Source organism: Heliangelus exortis, chromosome 4 (assembly GCF_036169615.1).
Source record: "Heliangelus exortis chromosome 4, bHelExo1.hap1, whole genome shotgun sequence".
NCBI lineage: Eukaryota > Metazoa > Chordata > Aves > Apodiformes > Trochilidae > Heliangelus > Heliangelus exortis.
In genome coordinates this window covers 29,419,419-29,437,490 of record NC_092425.1, presented here as the reverse complement: position 1 = coordinate 29,437,490, position 18,072 = coordinate 29,419,419, and the positions used below count along the sequence as shown (strand labels likewise).

General features: G+C 37.1%; 1 protein-coding gene and 1 long non-coding RNA gene across 2 annotated transcripts in view; one reads left to right on the top strand and one right to left on the bottom strand.

Moving 5' to 3' along the window:
- Positions 1-5,440, top strand: part of GRXCR1 (glutaredoxin and cysteine rich domain containing 1) — a 78,048-nt gene extending 72,608 nt beyond the window's left edge. The window contains exons 7-8 of the mRNA XM_071743638.1: positions 2,496-2,561; positions 5,134-5,440. Coding sequence (XP_071599739.1) covers positions 2,496-2,561; positions 5,134-5,313 — 246 coding nt within the window. The 3' untranslated portion in view covers positions 5,314-5,440. The remainder of the gene's footprint in view (positions 1-2,495; positions 2,562-5,133) is intronic.
- Positions 3,395-16,739, bottom strand: LOC139796059 (uncharacterized). The gene is made up of 3 exons (XR_011725812.1): positions 16,586-16,739; positions 6,740-6,971; positions 3,395-5,267 (listed from the first exon to the last, which is right to left on the bottom strand). It is a non-coding gene; the product is annotated as an uncharacterized lncRNA (long non-coding RNA).
- Between the last annotated feature and the right edge of the window lie 1,333 nt (positions 16,740-18,072).

Genomic DNA, 18,072 nt, shown 5'->3' with positions numbered 1-18,072 from the left:
AACTCACTTCTCTCTGATACTTCTCTAAACATTCTGGCCACTGCAGTGCCTGCTCCTTATGAGTCTTTACTGTTTCACATCCCTTTGTGGGCAGCTGTGGACTGAGTGCAATCCAGGAAGAAAATAAAAAGCAAATTTCTTCTCTACTCAGAAAACAGCTATTGGACTTACATAACAGCTGCTTTAATTACTCTATTAATTGCAGAATCTGTGTGTTAAGATTCAGAGATCCAAAGGGAAGGTTAACCTCTGCAGAAGATCTTTTACTGAAATTTTTCTTGAAGCAGCTATTAATCAGAAAAGACACTGAAGCACTTAAAAATTTGATAGCCACTTGGATGTTTGTTTTTTAATTTTAAAACCACAGTAAAGAAGCTTTCCATTTTGGAAGTAAGACAGCTGTCTGTCTGAATGTCATCTGAAGTATAAATTCTTTAAAATATCAATCGGTAATGGGAAACCTGTCAGACTTTTAATGACAGTGCTGCAACAGCCAGTCAGTGCTAGCACACAGCATCCCTGTGACAAGGAGCAGAAGCCACAGGGAATGCTTGAATGCTTTTGCCATCTGTGGCCACAGAGAAGAGTTCCTTTCCTAAATGGAGCCAAACCAGGGCTCATGTAGCTTGTAAGGCATTTGCAGTGCTGCAATAACATAAATAAAGCTTAAAAGCCTTTACGCCTCTGGATCAGACAGGCAGCACAAGCTTTGTTTTAAATCTCTGCAGTGTATTCAGGCTCAGAGCTGGTAGTCCATGGGCTGCCTTGGCCAACCCTCCCTTTGTTGTGCCAATCATTCCTGGTGCCCCTTCCCTGTGAAAGCAGAGAAACATCAGAGGGCAAGCCTGAAAGGGGCCAACAGACTGCAAAAGCTGCTCTGATGGGGACATGGAGAGCAAAATGCATCTGTTGAAGCTGGTACATACACTCTGTGCCTGTGATTTGTAACAGACCTCAATAGAAGAGTCAGGACAAGCAAGGTGGGCTGCTCTCTCCTGTCACCTTCTGTGATTGATTAACCACAACTAGTTACTTTGTAGACACTTATTTAAAAAAAAAACAAGACCAAAAAACCTTGTTGAAAGTGTTGTAGCTGTAAGACTGGAGTTTATTGAAAAGGTGTTAGTAACATCCACTAATATTAATGTTTTGCTTTTCAGTTAAAATGAAAGTATTAAAAAACAGAGTCATAAGTGCCTTTTCTTCTGTTTTTTTTCTTTTTTTTTTTCCTTTTTTTGTGCAAAGTTAGACAAAAGTTGCATTCTACAGGGAAAATAACCCTAGTAAGGTGTCATGCAAAATCGTTTTTTTATGGCCCTCAGTTGGCTTTTGGGTTAGATTCTTGTAGCCTCTGCAGCTCCCAGCAAGGCAATGTGAATGGCTGGACACTGACACATACATTAATGACCCAGTTGTGTTCCCTGTGCTCCCCAGCAGCCTTTCCCGTATCTCCCAGTAACAGAGAGGGCAGTGCTGGTGAGGAACTGGGGCTGGAAACCCCTTCAGCTGAATGTGGGCACATCCAAGCTGTGTGCCACCATCCCACTGCACCTCAGCTCTGTGCATCCCAGCTCAGATCCCAGCTCCTGTCTGAAGCAATCCCAAAGAGGAAAGGTACCAGTCTGGGCATGCAGACACTAGGAAACTGGGGCAGCATGATGGCAGGAACTCACCACCTATTCTAGGTGGAGTCAGCTGGTAAGGGCTGTGCAGTTCCTTCAGCCTGTGCCTCAGTTTCCTCACCTTCTGTTGGTTTCTTGTGAGCCACAGATTAAAAGTGTCTGTGTTTGGTAATATTTAGTATTCAGGGAGTTTCATTATGTAAGTGAAGAGTATGCATTAATTAGAAGAAAAGGGAAAAACAGTTTTACATCATCTTTGACACTCTAATTTTGTCTGCAATAATCTCTTAGCATTTACTTTCAGGAGGAAAGAAAAAACACTGCAGTACTGCGTTGATTCAGATCACAGAGCCCCTCAGAGACCTAATGTACTCAGACTAAATTATTATTATTCATTGATGTGTCTGACTTCAATGTTGTTACCGTATTTTCATTACCCTTTTTCTTCTTGTGTTATACATTAGGCATATTATGTCTTAATTCAATGCTCAGCTGCCAAAATATTTGAAATACAAATTCCCCCTCTCATTTTGCTGCATTCTGTGTTGTGTTGTATATTATATATTGTAAGTTTTGACACAATAACTAGATATATTTTCTATTCTGTCAGGAAACGTACCCTTTAAAATAAATGGAACACAATTAGGATTTCCAAGCCTTGCCAGCTTTCACAAAAAGGCAATGCAATGTGACACCTGGTAATGAACTTCAGGCACTACTATCAGAATTTCAGTTAGCATCTCCTCTCCTTCTATCTCTCCTAAAATTGACCTAATTAAAAAATGCTCAACGTGAGTCAAATTTGTCCTCTGCCTGTTTTTTTTTTTCCCCCCATACTAAATTGGCTGACCTTTTTCTTCTTCTTACTAATAGGGTGCTGAGAAAATTTTACTAATGAATGAATCTGGAGAACTGCAGGATCTCTTAACCAAAATTGAGGTAACTGTATTTCTGCAAATAAATTTTAGGGAGATGTGTCATGATGTCTGGCATAATGTCTGGGTTATATGGATGGTTGTGTCCTTAGAAAAGGAATGGGTTGCTATTAATTATCTTGTTATTTTGAAATCATCCCAAACCAAATTAAGATAACACACTTCAGATACCTTAGGATAACACTTTGGAGGTATGTAAAATCAGCATTAAGAATAGGTACTGAGGATATGCTGTTTGCAAAAGACATCAATGAGGGACCAAAGAAAGCTACATCTGGTTTATTTAGCCCCGTTTTTCTTATCCTCCATTTAGCTAAATGACAGCATATGCTTTCATAACGTGCTCTCAGTAACTCTTTGTATGCCATGAAACTTTGAGTTTATCACAAAATTAGGTTTTTTTTGGTTTTTTTTGTTTTTGTGAAGCATGTTGGCTTCTTTTAGTCTAACTTCTTCTTGAACTCCTCTAAAAGTTCCAGTCAGGCTGAACCTAAGGATTGTTCACCTCTGCCTCATTCAGAAGGTAGATTTCATAGTAAATCTTGAACTGCCTCCTGTTTTTGCAGTGCAGATGGTACCTTCTGCATTCGTCTGGACTGTTCCTTAACTGAGCCAAATGTTCCTTGCCTCGTGACTGAGAGTTGTATGTATTGGTGTACAAAATGCAGAAGAACCTGTTGGCCATATTGAACCATATTGGATAGCTAATCAGAGACTATTAAAAAAAAATATACATATGATTAAAACATGCAGTGTTCTTGCTGTCTGATTAGGAAGGTTAACTAATATACCTTAATTTTTTAAATTATTTTGGAATGAAATGTCCCCAGGTCCTGCTTTGGGGGTCATATATCTTTATTACGTAGCCCAGTATGTGTCTTGATCTTGGGACAGAAAGTACATCTATAAATCAAACAATGTCAGACTACAGCAGACTGATATCTCCTTCGTGCACAGAATTACCTTTTAGTTTTTTTCAAAAATGGTTTTGCTACAATTGCAAAGGGACTCAGGTTTCTTCATTGATGAAGATGCAGAAGTAGTTACACAATCTGTCATCTGTTCAAGAAGAAAATGACCACTGTTCAGAAAACAACTAAATCAATTTTTGCACTTTTTTTTTGTTGTTGTTGGTTATCTTAACTACATGGAAAAACAGATACTAGCAAGCCTAACATGCAATTATGTATGTAGAGATTAAAAACATTTTTCTGGTGAAATGTTGAGATTATTTGCAATAATTTCAAGGGAAGTAAAGACTCATCATGAATTATGAAAGGTGTGGACACTCCTGAGACAAAGAGAGTGATAGTTTTATATTAAATACTTCTAAATAATGTCCCTAAAGAAGTTAATAGTTACATGTGCTTCTTGCTCAGTGAAAAAGAAAGTGCCTGTTTATGAGCTACAAGACAAAAAGAAGTACTTTTTTGCATGTTCACTTGAACTGTTATATTATTATTATTAATAATTAGCTATTATTATTTGTTAATTATTTAGCTATTATTAATTGTTTTGCAGATATGTGTTTAGTTTTCTCAATGAATATACAAGGACTACATTATCTGCACATATTTTAGTATACTCTGGTAATAATTTGTGAGTAATTTTTTAATGGTGCATAATTCCTTAGACTAACATTAATAGAAATTGTGTGGATTGTTGTCCTTCCTTTGCAAATAAAACTGTAAAGTCTGTACTCAGCAGTGCCAAATATTTGTGCTATGGTACGTATCCAACAAGGTGAACCTTTCATTTCTCTGATACAGAACTTAAAGGCAACCATTAAACAAACCAGCAGTATTTTCAGCAACGGAACCTTAAATGTGCCTTTGAAATTTCTTGTGTTCATAATTTTCTTTAATCCTACACAAAATAGGGTAAAATTATTGCTTCACCCAGGACTTAGGACAATGGAAGGGGCACAAGCCTTTCTTGCAGCAGTTCTCTCCAGGTAGAATTGTTGAATATTGATGATTTTTCTTCCTTACACTTAAGGCTTCAGCAGTCTACACACGTAAATTTGAATATACCACTTGCTCCCTCAAGCGTTACTTGTCAAAAGCTCTGGATTGCTTTTGTGATATGATCAGCTGTAGCAAGAATATGTTCAGCACAAGCATGCAGATGCTAAAAATCATAATATTTTAACATATAGCATAGAAAATGTAATACCAAGATAAACTGCCTGGAGTTTAGAGTCAATCACTTGCAATACTTTCTGGGATTGATTTAAACCTAAACTGTGCCAGAGTTTAGGTCCATGTATGCCAGCTGCCCTTTAGTTGGCTATTTTGGGGAGTATAAACACAGGTACTGAAGTATGATGTGACTGACGAATGTGCAGGGAGCCTCTCTGACCATAGAGTGTAGATCTGACCAACAGAAAAGGCAGATGTGCAGGTGATATACCACATAAAGTGGTATACCACGTGGTGGTATAGTTTGGGATGGGGCAGTGGGTATTCCTCAAGATGGGAAGCAGAATATATATTCTCAGGTGTGCTGGAGCCCTTGTTACTTATGGTGGCTGATGAGGTAACGTTCCTGTCTTTTTCATATTCTTCTTTGAGCAGAGAGTCCAGCATCCTCATGAGTGTCCCTCTTGTGGGGGCTTTGGTTTCCTGCCATGCTCAGCGTGCCATGGGAGCAAGATGTCTGTGTTCCGGAACTGCTTTACGGACTCATTCAAAGCCCTCAAGTGTACGGCCTGCAATGAGAACGGGCTACAGCGCTGCATGACCTGTGCAGGTTAAGGATGACATCTCTACGTGTACAAACTGATTTTATGGTCCTGCACCAGTTTGTAATATGATTTTTTAAAAAAATTAATCTGTTTATTCAATTCAGTCAATAAAAAAATCCATTTCTAGTATACTTCTGCTGGTTTAATCATTTGAGCTGTTTAAACTTAGAGACTGACCTTATAATGAACTCTGAAATATATTTTTCTACTTTTTTAATAGAGATATTTGTAGTCTGCAAAATTTATGGTATTATCAGCCCTTTGGATGTGAAGCCTTCCCTTTTTCTATAGGGAATCATCAGCAATAGTGAGCCTTTCTGAGTCATGCGCTCACGATTACAGCAGAATGAAATTTAAGCTTCAGATTATTGGATAGCTGCTGCTTTCAAGATCAATGAGAATAAAGATTGTGTGATATGGACTAGTCCAAAACCATTCCACTCTACACTTTCCTGGAAAGTTGCTATGACTGAGTTCTGGCCTGAATTCTAAAAGGCAACAGAAGAACAGAAACATTTCTTAAAAGTCTCACATATCAGCTTTCTCTTTTAGTACTTCTGTCCATTCCATAGTAAATGCTGCTATACAAAACTACATAAACATTAGTAGATGATAAACATTGTTCTCAGAGCTCTATGATTCTACAAATAACAGTAAATCTTATAATGATCAAATTAGAATACCAGATAGCCTTATAAATTGAATATAAAGTAGCTGAGGATGAACTACCTGCTTTCTTAGTTTAGGAACTTTATGTGTTTGATGGCTGTCGGGTGATTTGGAGCATCTGTTCTCTCCTGGGGTGCCACTGGTGTATGACCAGGCAACTCCAGCACTGTATATACCTTTGTCATTTTCACCACATGAATTAGCACATGAGAATTAGTCAGTGATTATTCTGAATGGATTGTGGGCTCTCCATATTGGATATATTTCTGCTTGGAAGTGCATTCATGCACTTGCACAGAGTACTTTTTAACAGGGAACTTCGGTGGACCACTGCTTTCCGCTTATGTTGACATTGCTCATCTTCCTCCTGTCGGTGTGTTGAGGCACAAGAAATTCAGAATTTTATCAGCTTGCTGAAATCGTTGTTGGCTAGAAATGTCTTCCATGGCAGGCATTTCTCCAGACTACTTTTACAAATGTTTAGCCACATCACTTTTTGCTCTTTGCCTCCTTCCTTTTAAAGCTCTACTGAGTCCACTTTAAGGAAGTGTAGGTGACTTTATTGGACTCTGCTTTCTCTGGTGGGGGACCTCATTTCCCTTTCCTCCTCTCCATCCCGCTTTCCTTAATTTGTCTGTGATGGGAAACTCATCTTTCCTTTCAGTACTCTGGGCACAGCACGGCTGTGGCATAAAGCAGGATATTTACAGCTGCAAAAAAAGCCCCTTCTGATATATTTGTGTTTCTTGATGACTTATTTCTCTCACCTGAGGCAATAGAAAGAACATTTCCTCTGTCTCCATTCCACTTGCTATATCTAGAGGTGGTAGCTGGTGCTGCAGAGTTGAAGAAGTTTGGTTAGCTTATCTTTTTGGGCATTTGGAGCTAGGAGACATCAACATTCTATGAGAGATTGAATGTGTGGACTTGAACATTCATGTAAGATCCTGCTGCTCCTACAGCTTCTACAGTGAGGCTCAGAGGGAATGTCTGGATCTTCTGCATAGAATGAGGGAGATTAAATTTTCTACAGAAGCCATATACAATGCTGAGCAGCACCCCAGCTATAAAACTCTGAATTGCAGATGTACTTAATTTATCATTGCATGGGTAAGAAAAAGTGAAAGAAAAATAAAGTTCCCTTCTTTTCTTTCATAGCATCATGTAGCCTCTGTGGCTGGCTAATATTGCATTCCAGGCTGGTATGATAGACAATGACATGTAGCACAAAGCAGAATACTAATGCTTAGCATTTCATCATTTCTGATGCATGAAAACTTTTTTTTTTTTTTTTCAGTTGTTAATATGCTATAGATCTAGGGCTGAGTGCATTCACAGTAGTGAATACCACACTTAAGACGGCATTAGCATACTTGCCCTTGACAGAAATTACTATTGAAGAAAATGCCAGTGTATTTGTCACACTGTAATTCCCCCCAAAAGACATTTTCCTTGATGAAATAGTCCATATCACCATTCTTCCACTGAAGCACTATGTGGTCAAATTACTATAACTCATCAAAATATGTTAAACATTACAATTGATGTGGAATAAGAGTCTGAAGCTGGTTTTCCTACCTTTCAGGCAATCAGAAAATTACTTCTCTTCAGTGAGACAAATTCACTAAAATTAGTTTCTTTCTTGATTTATCCCAAGGGGCCATGCAAAAAACCGAGAGAGGCTTTCTTAGCCCAGGCACTGCCCTTCTAACACAGGCTGTTAACTCCTACAAGCAAAGAGGAGGCAAAATCTCTTTAGTTTTATTTTTAGGAGAAATGATGAAAGCAAAAGGTCATATTTTACATAATCTTTTTTTTAGAAGTATTTTATGTGAGACTAGGAGATCATAAAATAAAACACAGGCCACAATGCTCCCAAATAGAGCATTCTTCAGGCATTATTTTTCAAGAACCCATGACAAATTTCCAGCACTAGAAAAGTCCTTTTTCCCTGTGTCATGAACTGAATTACCAGCTTTTTCTCTCCAGCTGGATTTTCCTTGTAGCAGCCTGCATAAAAAACCTCAAAACCATTTTTTTTCTTCTTTTCTTCTTGGAGATATTTTTACTACATGGCTTACCGTCTTTGATAGGCTTTTAAGTCTGGCATCTTAGCTCACTCCACTCCAATCATCCTAGGAGCAATGAAGGTGGCTGAGTGACATTACTAAGGCAAACCCAGGACCCAGTTCAGGGATATGACACTCTCTGGTATAAGAGGTATTAGGCAGCTAGTAATACAACGTTTGAGCCAGTGTGAGAACACACAAAGAATGAAGCTCTGTTCTGATTTACAACAGCATTGTATCTTTATTTCCAGGGAGCTGCCAGTGATTTCCTCTGATATGACAAATAAGACTCATTCAGCTGCATCTTTGAACAGGGAATTTTCTATATCTAAATGCATCAAGTTCTGCTCCTCTTGTTTCTGGTACTTGTGGATACACTGAGGTAAGGATCCAGGTTGATTTGGTCTGGCTGACAGTTTAGCATATTAGCAGCTATGAAAGCAAGTATCAAAAAGCAGGGTGATCTTTAGGTTGTCTGCTTTGCAAAATAATTTTTTTTGATCCTGAGAATGAGAATGGTTTGGAGTTCTCAGTCCTATAGCTTGCATCATGCTTTCCATTGGACTACATATCCCTCACACTGATCTTCTACAGCCATCAGGTGGATTGGCTTTACTGGGATTTGCATCCCAGGATGTGACATGATGCATTCTGTGACTCATTCTGTGACTTCAATAGAGTCATAGAAACATAGAATGGCTCAGGTTGGAAGGGACGTCAAAGATCATCCAGCTCCAACCCCCCCCTGCATGGGAGGGAACACCTTCCACTAGAAAGGTTGCTCAAAGCCCCATCCAACCTTGAACACATCCAGGGAGGGGACAGCCACAACTTAGGCAACCTATTCCAGCATCTCATCACTCTAACAGGAATGAATTTTTTCCTAATCTCTAACCTAAATCTTCCCTCTTCGGATTTGAAATAATTTCTCCCTGTTCTCTCACTACATACCCATGTAAAAAAGGCCTATCCCAGCTTTCTTGTAGGCCCCCTTCAGATATTGGAAGGTTGTTGTAATGCCACCTCAGAGCCTCATTTTCTCCAGGCTGAACAACCCCAACATCCTCAACCTGGCTTCATAGGGAGGTGCTCCAGCCCTCTGATCATTTTAGTGGCTCTCCTGTGGACACGTTCCAGGAGGTCTACGTCCTTGTTATGTTGGGGACTCCAGAAATGGACACAGTACTCCAGGTGAGGCCTCACAAGAACAGAGTAGACCAATTTCTAATGGTCTCTAGCTACTGGTCACTTTCATGATAGAGAGCTGGAAAGTATAAACAAAAATGCTGCAGGGAATTGGCTGCAGCCAGTCAGTGTTTAAAAGACAGTCAGTGGCTGCTCAGACAGGAACAGCCTGTCAGTGTTTTAAAGGCATTTGAAAAAAGCCCTCAACATCATGCTTTACCTTGGTTAGCCCTGAAATAATCAGGCAGTTGGACTGGGTGATGACTGTAGGTTTCTACCAAGTGAAGTGGTCTGTTCTACATCAGGGCCATCTGAGGCCTAGTGTACTTCAATCTTCATGGATAAACACAAGCCCTCCCCTGGCAAAAGCTCCTAGTAACTGACAAATAAAGGTATAATTTCAGGTATATATCAACGACTGTGAGTATCATTCTGAGAAATGTTCATATAACTGTAACTGGATAAACAAATAAAATGTTGCAGTGTATAATGATCTGCAGAACTCACGTGCTTTGATGAAAATTTTGAGAGGAGAAAACTGTTGAAACAACTTTGTCTAACTAGAGAAACTTAAGAATTTAGAAATTAGAAATTTAAGAAATTAAAAGTATGTTTAGAACAGAGGAGGAAATGAAGCCAAGTAAGGCAGAAAATACCAGACTACAATGAATAACATTTTCTGATTAATTTTTGTAAAGGGAACAACTGGCCATTATGAGGCAGGGGAAGACATATGTGAGTACTTTCTAAAACAAAGTACTGCTGATGCAGTAGGGATTAGCACCTGGCCTGAGATCTCTGCAGGAGGGAGATGTCTGTTGAGCACCTACACACATTCATTCATAGGAGCTGAGACCCATCTGAGATGAACAAGTTCTCTGAGTAGCTGTGTATGCAAATTTTAAGTGACCAGATGGTGGTGAGGAGATTCCTTTGGGCTTTCTTCTCTTCCTGCTTGCCTGAAGTTTGGCTTCAATGCTTCAATAGCAGGTATGACCTAAAATCTTCTTCTTATCTTCATATTATTGATATTGATCTGATGAATTTTAAGGAAAGGATGATTGTCCTTAAAGCCTTTGGCACTTCTTTCCAAGTAAAAATGCTATTTCATACCAAAAAAAAAAATCATATTTTACAGTTCTACAGATGATCACACATTGACAAATCTATACATGCAGTAGTCTCACAATGAAATACGAGCTTATAACTGGTCTCTGCAGAGGATTTTGCTGCTCATAGGAGTAGTGTGTAAGTAAATTGGTTACTCTGAATAGAGCTGATCCCTTTAAGCAGGGTTTTCACCCTTCTCACTTTGTTTTCTTTGTAACAACATTGGGGTATTTCATAGCAATGCATTTCTCACTAGCATGATTTTTAGAGCCTAAAATTTATAAACTTTATTTAATATTAAAATATTTAATAACATTTTTTGTTTTGTTATGTTGGGTAGTAGTGTACTGTTTTAGCACACCAGTGGGTATCTTGTGGAAAAAATCCATTGATTTTAATAAAAAAATAGGTTGTCTGGGAGTGATTTCCATTCAGTCTCTGGTTGTTTCCTTGGTGTACTGTTCCTAAAGACACATGAAAACAGATTATCTCACCTGTCAGCAGCCTACTTCAATAAAATAATTTCTATTAATTTGGAATTATGAGGATTTCTTCAAAGAACACTGCATAAATAAGCTCAACCATTAAATCACATTTAAAAACTATATTAGACATAGAAGCTATTGACCTCTGTACCTAAATATAAAGTTTATTGATTTCAAACATAATCCTCTCAAATCAATGAGAAACATTCTAGTGATGAAAATACTTGGTTGATTTGGTCTAGCCTATCTTCCTTTTTCAAGCAAAACACTGAAATACTGTAATTAACACTATAGCTGTATATATTAACACTATATACTGTAATTAACACTAGCATTCTGTAATTAACACTATAGAATATATTGTAGAAACGTCTCTTTTTCTTGAAGTCCTCCAAGATATTAATACTGGGAATTAATCTTTCATGCCTGAACACTCATAATTATGAATGAAAAGAACCTGATAGGTCTTGGCAAAAGAGAAGTTAATTCTGTTGGAACTAAATATGTACTGGAATAAAACTTACTACTTTAAACTGCAGTATCATGTGAAAAAACCAAATACAAATTCTTTACAGCTTTGCTTCTTTATTAATGAAAATAAAAAAATAATTTTAGTGAGCTAAGTTTTACAATTTTCATAAGTAAGTAGTACATAAGGGAAAGCACTTCAGTTACTCTTCCTAGATATTGCTTTTGTATTATTGCATTAAAATTAATTTAATTCACTTAGCTCGAGATACATTATTTGACCACATAAGCATTCAACAGGAAACATTTATTCCATAAATAATTTAGTAAGGAGAAGAATTTAGATTGCTTAGCTCTAAATAATTTAGAGAGATATTAAAGGACATTGTTGTCCAACAATAATCTTAAAAGTAGAAATTATTACAAATAAATCCTTATGTTTAATCCTACTTTCCTTTCTTCTTGCATTAATTTTCTTAGGGGTGATGAATGAGGAAATAATTGCACTAGAAGGAAATGGCTGTGAAAAAAACTTGTAGTTTAAGCTTCTTCCAGTTTATCAGCTTTACCTTGAAAAACTGGTTTCAAATGAGTTAAAAGATTTATGAAATCCAATAAATTTTTTCACTCAAGAAAAGCCACACTGCAATAAGACATATACTGCCTGTCTCTCTGAAATCTCATAATTCTTCTGCTGGTGGAAGGATCATCTTATTGAAATCAAGGGTTTATTTAAAAGAACCAAACCCCTCCCCCAGAAATCAGGTATTAGATTCAACAAAAGCCATTATTCTCCAGTGACCTGAAAATTAAAAGTATATAAAAGAAATATGCTGTGGGGTAATGCCTTCTGGTAGCTGACAGAGGGTTAGACTTTGATCTAAAGATAAAACCTGTTGTGACTACAAAATCCAAGCAAGTGTTATAGGAACAGCCAGAAGGGTTGACTGCAAGCTGTTTTTTTTATTATTGATCATGACCTTTTCAAACTAGACAAGTAATGAACAACAGAAAAGCATCAAATACTGTAATTTAAATGTGAACACTTATCAAAACACCACTTTGGTATTTTGCTATAAAAATTGCCATAAAAATGCCGAATACACTTGATAATAATTTTATCTGATGGATGCTTTCTTGTCTGTCAGAGATGGGAGAAATTTCTCTCTGTTCTCAGGTCAGGTAAATCATAAATGAGAATGATAAATCTTCAAAGCATCCTCTAAATCTGAGTGCTTTCTGAGCTAACTCCCAGAACCAACTTTATATTATTCCTGTTTGGGGTTCTGCCCCTGATTTGGGCCAGTGCCTGAGACTAAAGAATGTCTATACTCTGTTTTACCCCCGAAGTTCATTTGCACATTAATTTTCCCCATCACATGACACGTGGGGATAGCTCACAGTAGGACAGAAACTCCAACAAAAAGCCCCAGACCTGTGGGATGATATGTTTACATCAAAGTGTATAAAGCAATAGAGTTGCACTGGCAATGGGTGCTTTATATTGCCTCAGGGATCTGATTAGACAGAGAGGATATAAGATCAATACCTCTGTCTGCAAAATTAAACAATTCAGTAACAATATCATTTTTTTGTTAAATAAAAGCACAAAATTAATAATCTTTGTTATTCATACATATATTTGAGATACTATAATCATTGCTTTTAGTATCCTAGGAAAATCATGCTGCCTCTCACTACAGCTTGATGATAATAACTGACTCAGATAAGTTTTACTTTTTACCATAATCACAAAATATAATTTACTGGAATATTATCAAACAAAAGAACTGTTATTTAAAACACAGGTGGAAGATTATTATCATTATTATTATTCCCTTAATCAGTTAGGATCTCATGAGACAGAAGAATGACTAAAGCAAGATTAATAAGCAAACATATCTGTGAATTTAGTCTATAATCCTCTTTCTCAGATCCTCTTTTTAGAGAGATCCATTAACATGCTTTCTGTGGGATTCAAGGTTTCACAAGAGGGCTCCATGCTATTTGATGTCATATACTTGTGATACCCTGGGCCATGCACATAGAGCACTGAGATGACAGGTGCTGAGCTGTCTTTTTCCATGTCCCGCATTTTTTTTACCAGTTTGGGACATAATGATTCTAAATTTGTCATTCTTTTCTCATATTCTCACCCAAGTGTTCACACCCTGCATCAAAGAAAAGTTAACAATAAAATCCTCTCCTCTTTTTATAGCCATGGTATCTGATCTTGCAGGACGTATTTCATGAGCAATATGGTTTGAAAAACCCTGCAATATTGTCCTGCATTTATTCTCCACTCATTCATCAGGTCTATGATTGCAATAAGTCTTTCTTATTGCCCTTCTTGCCTCAATAATGCCAAATATGTCATACCACACTTTACACTTACCTTCAGCTAACTTGGTATATCTACTTATTGCAGGATTTATAGCCCCAGGGCCCAGCCACAAATCCCATGGTCCTGTGTTGGAGCTTTCCTACCATCTGTCTTTGTTGTACTATAACTTATACCTAGCTATACCACAACTAGGTTTCAGAATTTGGTCACAAACTCACTCATTTCATCTTCACTCCCTCAAAGAGTTTATCCACTCTGCTCACTAGAGGTAGTTTGCTCTACTCTGGTCCCCTAAGTCCTCAGCTGTTGTCAGGCTTTGTGCTCTGCTCCTCCTGACAGACACCTTGAGTGGGGCTTTTAACCTCCAGTTCCCTATCTTCATCTAATGTACATCTGCAGAGAAACAGCTTAAAGCCAAAATGGTCTATCTCTCTCTCTATATATATACACACAAATATATATATATATACATATTTTAAAATTTTATTTTATTTTCAAGAGTTTGATTAAATCCCTAAAGCACTTTTATCCCAATGTGGCATTTCACTTTGATAATAAGAGTAATAATTATAAACTGATAGAGGACTTCTTGGTTGTAACTCTGATAGTTAATAAACAGTGAAGATCAACATAGCAGTTCTGAGTGATAAGTGAGATTTAATGTCCTTGTTTTAAGAACCCTATTTTAACATCCTTAATTACCTCAGAGGCACTGAGAGAAAATTAATTAGAATCTTCAGACAAAACCAAACTTTGCTGATTCTCAGACTAACACAAATGTTGTCAGGCAGAAATTAGAATAAACTGTGCCTTCTCCTAAAAAAAAAAAAAATTATATTATTTCCCCTCCTTTTTTTAAGTGTAAATCTTTCCCAAAACCTTTATGTCAGAAAAAATAGCAATTTATGACTTTCCTTCTTTCCGTCCTGTGCTTTTAGATACCTGAATTTTGTTAAGCATTGTTCAAAACGCTATAGCAAGTCTGTTTAAACTTTCAAAATCTGATTATGTATAAAATCAAATATGCTGTAAAGTAAATTAAAAATCTGAACTTTCTGCCATAAATTTGCTACCTAACACTGAGCAGGAGATTCACCATGTCATCATTGTTTATTGGAGACAGATGGCAATAGTGACACACTGGTAGCAAATTTGTTAGTATTTTATTATCTTTGTTGGTATTTCATTCAACTAATTAAAAAATACTATTAATATTTTCAGCACTTTAAATTCTGAACATTTTTACATGGTAGCTCAAAAGGATGAGATGATGTTTGCAGAAACAAGGATTTATATTTCATATTAAGAGAAGTCGTCACAAGTTTTTGGAAAACATCTTCATTTCTGAGTATTTGCACTTATGCTTTTTTATCCAGTAGGCAGCAATTGAAACTGGCTACAAATGTTTTGCCATTTCACATAGAGGTAAGATGTTCTATTGACCAAATAGTGGAAGATGTCTCATCCATGAAGAACCATTATTAATTGCATGAGAGAGACCTTAATTATGACACTTGCATTAGCTGGATACTGTCTAAATGAAAGAAAAATAACAACCACCCTTCATGGATGAAATTTTTTATGTGTTCTGCTATTAAATGAAACCAATCAAATTAAGATCATTACCTAAATATACTTTACCTTCCTACTCTTACACACTTTTGTTTTTGATCTTGATCAGTGTGTGATCTGTTCAGGATGTTTTCTTTCTTTTAAGGGGAAATTATGAAAACACAGAGGTACTATTTACCATAAGTGACATCAGTTGCCAGGAAAAACATCACTAAAAACAAACAGACAAAAAAAAAAAAAAAAAAAAAACCCCAACCCCCCCCCCCCCCCCAAAAACTCAGAATAGTAACTCCCCATTTTTCTGTCCTTTGTTTCTAAAGTAAAAAATAGAAACCCTTGTCCCATTGTCCTCAGCATTTTGCACTTCTCGTCTCATGGTGCCATTGGCATTCTCATTTTTATTTCTAAATTCCTCTTTGGTAGAACTCTTTCCTAGCACAATATTTGACTTGCTCTAGACTTTACAAGACCAGTCCACGTTCTTCATTAGCACTTTCAGGCCTGCATGAGACATGGTGAAGGACTGCAGAACTTCAGAGGAGTTTTTGAGTGTGCCACAGGTACAACCATCCCTTCTCCAGCCTGGTTGTGGGATGATGACACATCAAGTGAGTCTATGGGATGTTGTGGCACCTCCTGCCACTCCTGATGTACCTTCTTTAATTGGACAAAATCTGCATCCTAACCAGGAGAACACACCAGGTCTTACATAATGCAATTTTGTTCCACAAAAGAACCCCAAAATTTATTTTTCTAATAGCAGTGAAAATTAATCTAATTAAATTAAAATTATATCTGCCAGACTCTTATAGATAACAGAAATTGCTGTCTCAATCCAAAGTCAATCATGATATTGAATGCACATTGAAACTAATAGCAATCTCAAAAAAGTTATTTAAGTAGTTCTGATGTTTAACTTCACTGAAAAAGTCAGATAGATCTCTGATAATGCTTTGGTCTCATGTTGCCTGTAATGAAGGAAGAATCAGTTGACTTGTACTCTAGAATGAACTGTGAAAGTCCTTGCTGTGAAACAATGTTCCCACTTCTCTCCCCCCCCCCCTTTTTTTTTTTCTATTCTGTAATATAGGAAGGAGTCACCATCCTGTACAAAGACATTCATAACAGCTACACTAAAAGCCATGCACTTTCTTCCTAACGTAACAAAATTTTATGCATAAATTTTATTTTTGAGGAGCAAAAGGACTGAGCAGAAGAGCCTTAACACAGAAATTGTCTCTTGGGCAAAGCAGAGTACACTGTGAGACCATGAGACTTGTAGGGGGAAAACCAATGATACATAATACTGTAGTTTCATTTCCCTGTGCCTTGTGGCCTCTTATGGAGCTTCTAGCAAGCTTAGGACTTTTAGCACTGTACCTTCTGCTGCAAACTCTTCTTTGTATTACTGAAGGAGATCCTCTACAGCAAATGAACTCATAAATGAGTATAGATTTTTAGTAGTATAGATTTCTTTTAAAAAAGATAGGATTTGAGACTCTTAGTAATAGATGTAGGTAGGGGAGAGCCTGGACAGAAATGTTGTCTAGATGTGTTCCAGGTTATTTGATCTGCAATTTGTAGTTCTATTTTTGCTTCACAGGGAAAGGTCATGAGATCCTGAAAAATACTCATGAAAAATGGCAGACTGCCCATAGTAATCATGCAAAGAGGACATGTCTTCCAGATCAAATGTAACAGAAATCGTGGTGCAGCAAAGGAGATGTGCGGGAGGACTTCTGGAGCAATTCTAGAGGAATTTGTATTACAAACAGAAGAGGTGTTATTTAATTCTAGGGCAAATACAGAGAGAAAGAGCAGTGAAGAATGGTCCTTGCTTCTCTCTAATCTTGCTTAATGATGATATAAATAATGTATATAGGATGGAGATCATTGTAAATGAGAAGTATGGTGAGCAGGACTGAAGAGGCAGCAACACTATTCCTGTTTTGAAAGACTTGTTGATTTCCCTCTGATTTGAAGTTCCTGCTGAAAAGTAGATGCTGGCTGTTAATGTTGCTCTCTTAGTGCAGGGCTTTAGTCTCTCTAATTTAAGCTCTTCTATGCTCATGATCTAAGTGCATATCATATGTCACAAGAGATGAGTTAGCTGAATTTTAATGGTGCAGTGGAATCCCCTTTGGGAGGATCCCTGGTGACTTTGTGCAATATCTCAGATGCAAAAGCTGCACAAATGTTTCCTACCATCATTTTACCTTAAATCCATGAATTTTTATTGGAAGAAAATACTTTCTACACAGGTCTCTCACATCTAGTGCCATGTATCAATAGTGTCAGCAGTGACAACAGGTCCTGGCCTGTTACATTACCCAGATATTCCCCAGTATATAAATCTGAAATTTGGCACAAGGGAACCTCTGTGATATGACACACATTGGACCCATTACTTCAGCAATTCATGATCTCTGTGGAAGGTGGATAAAATAGTGACTGTCAGAAAAAAAAAAAAAAAAAAAAAAAAAAAGGCTGATCCTGGTCTCAGTTTGTTGGAAAGTTTCTTGACAACTTTGGCACATATTTATTATAGGCCTGGAAGTCAAGATGTTTTAGAATATATTGGGGGCTTTGCTAGTTTTCCATCCTTTGATACCAATCAAAGAATGAAGATAACTGATTTGATTATTGCTAAATACCTCAAAATTTGTGAAAGAACCAGGTTTTCAAAGTAAAGTCTATTTCTTCCCAATTGAGGAATAGTGATAAACAAATAGATAGGAATTTATTAGTGGGGTAATACAAGAGAACAGATTTTATTTTTAAATTAAAATTATACTTTTCAATACACTGCATTAGTCAACAGGCTTGAAGAAAGTGAAAAATAAAATAATAATAAAAAAAAACCTAAG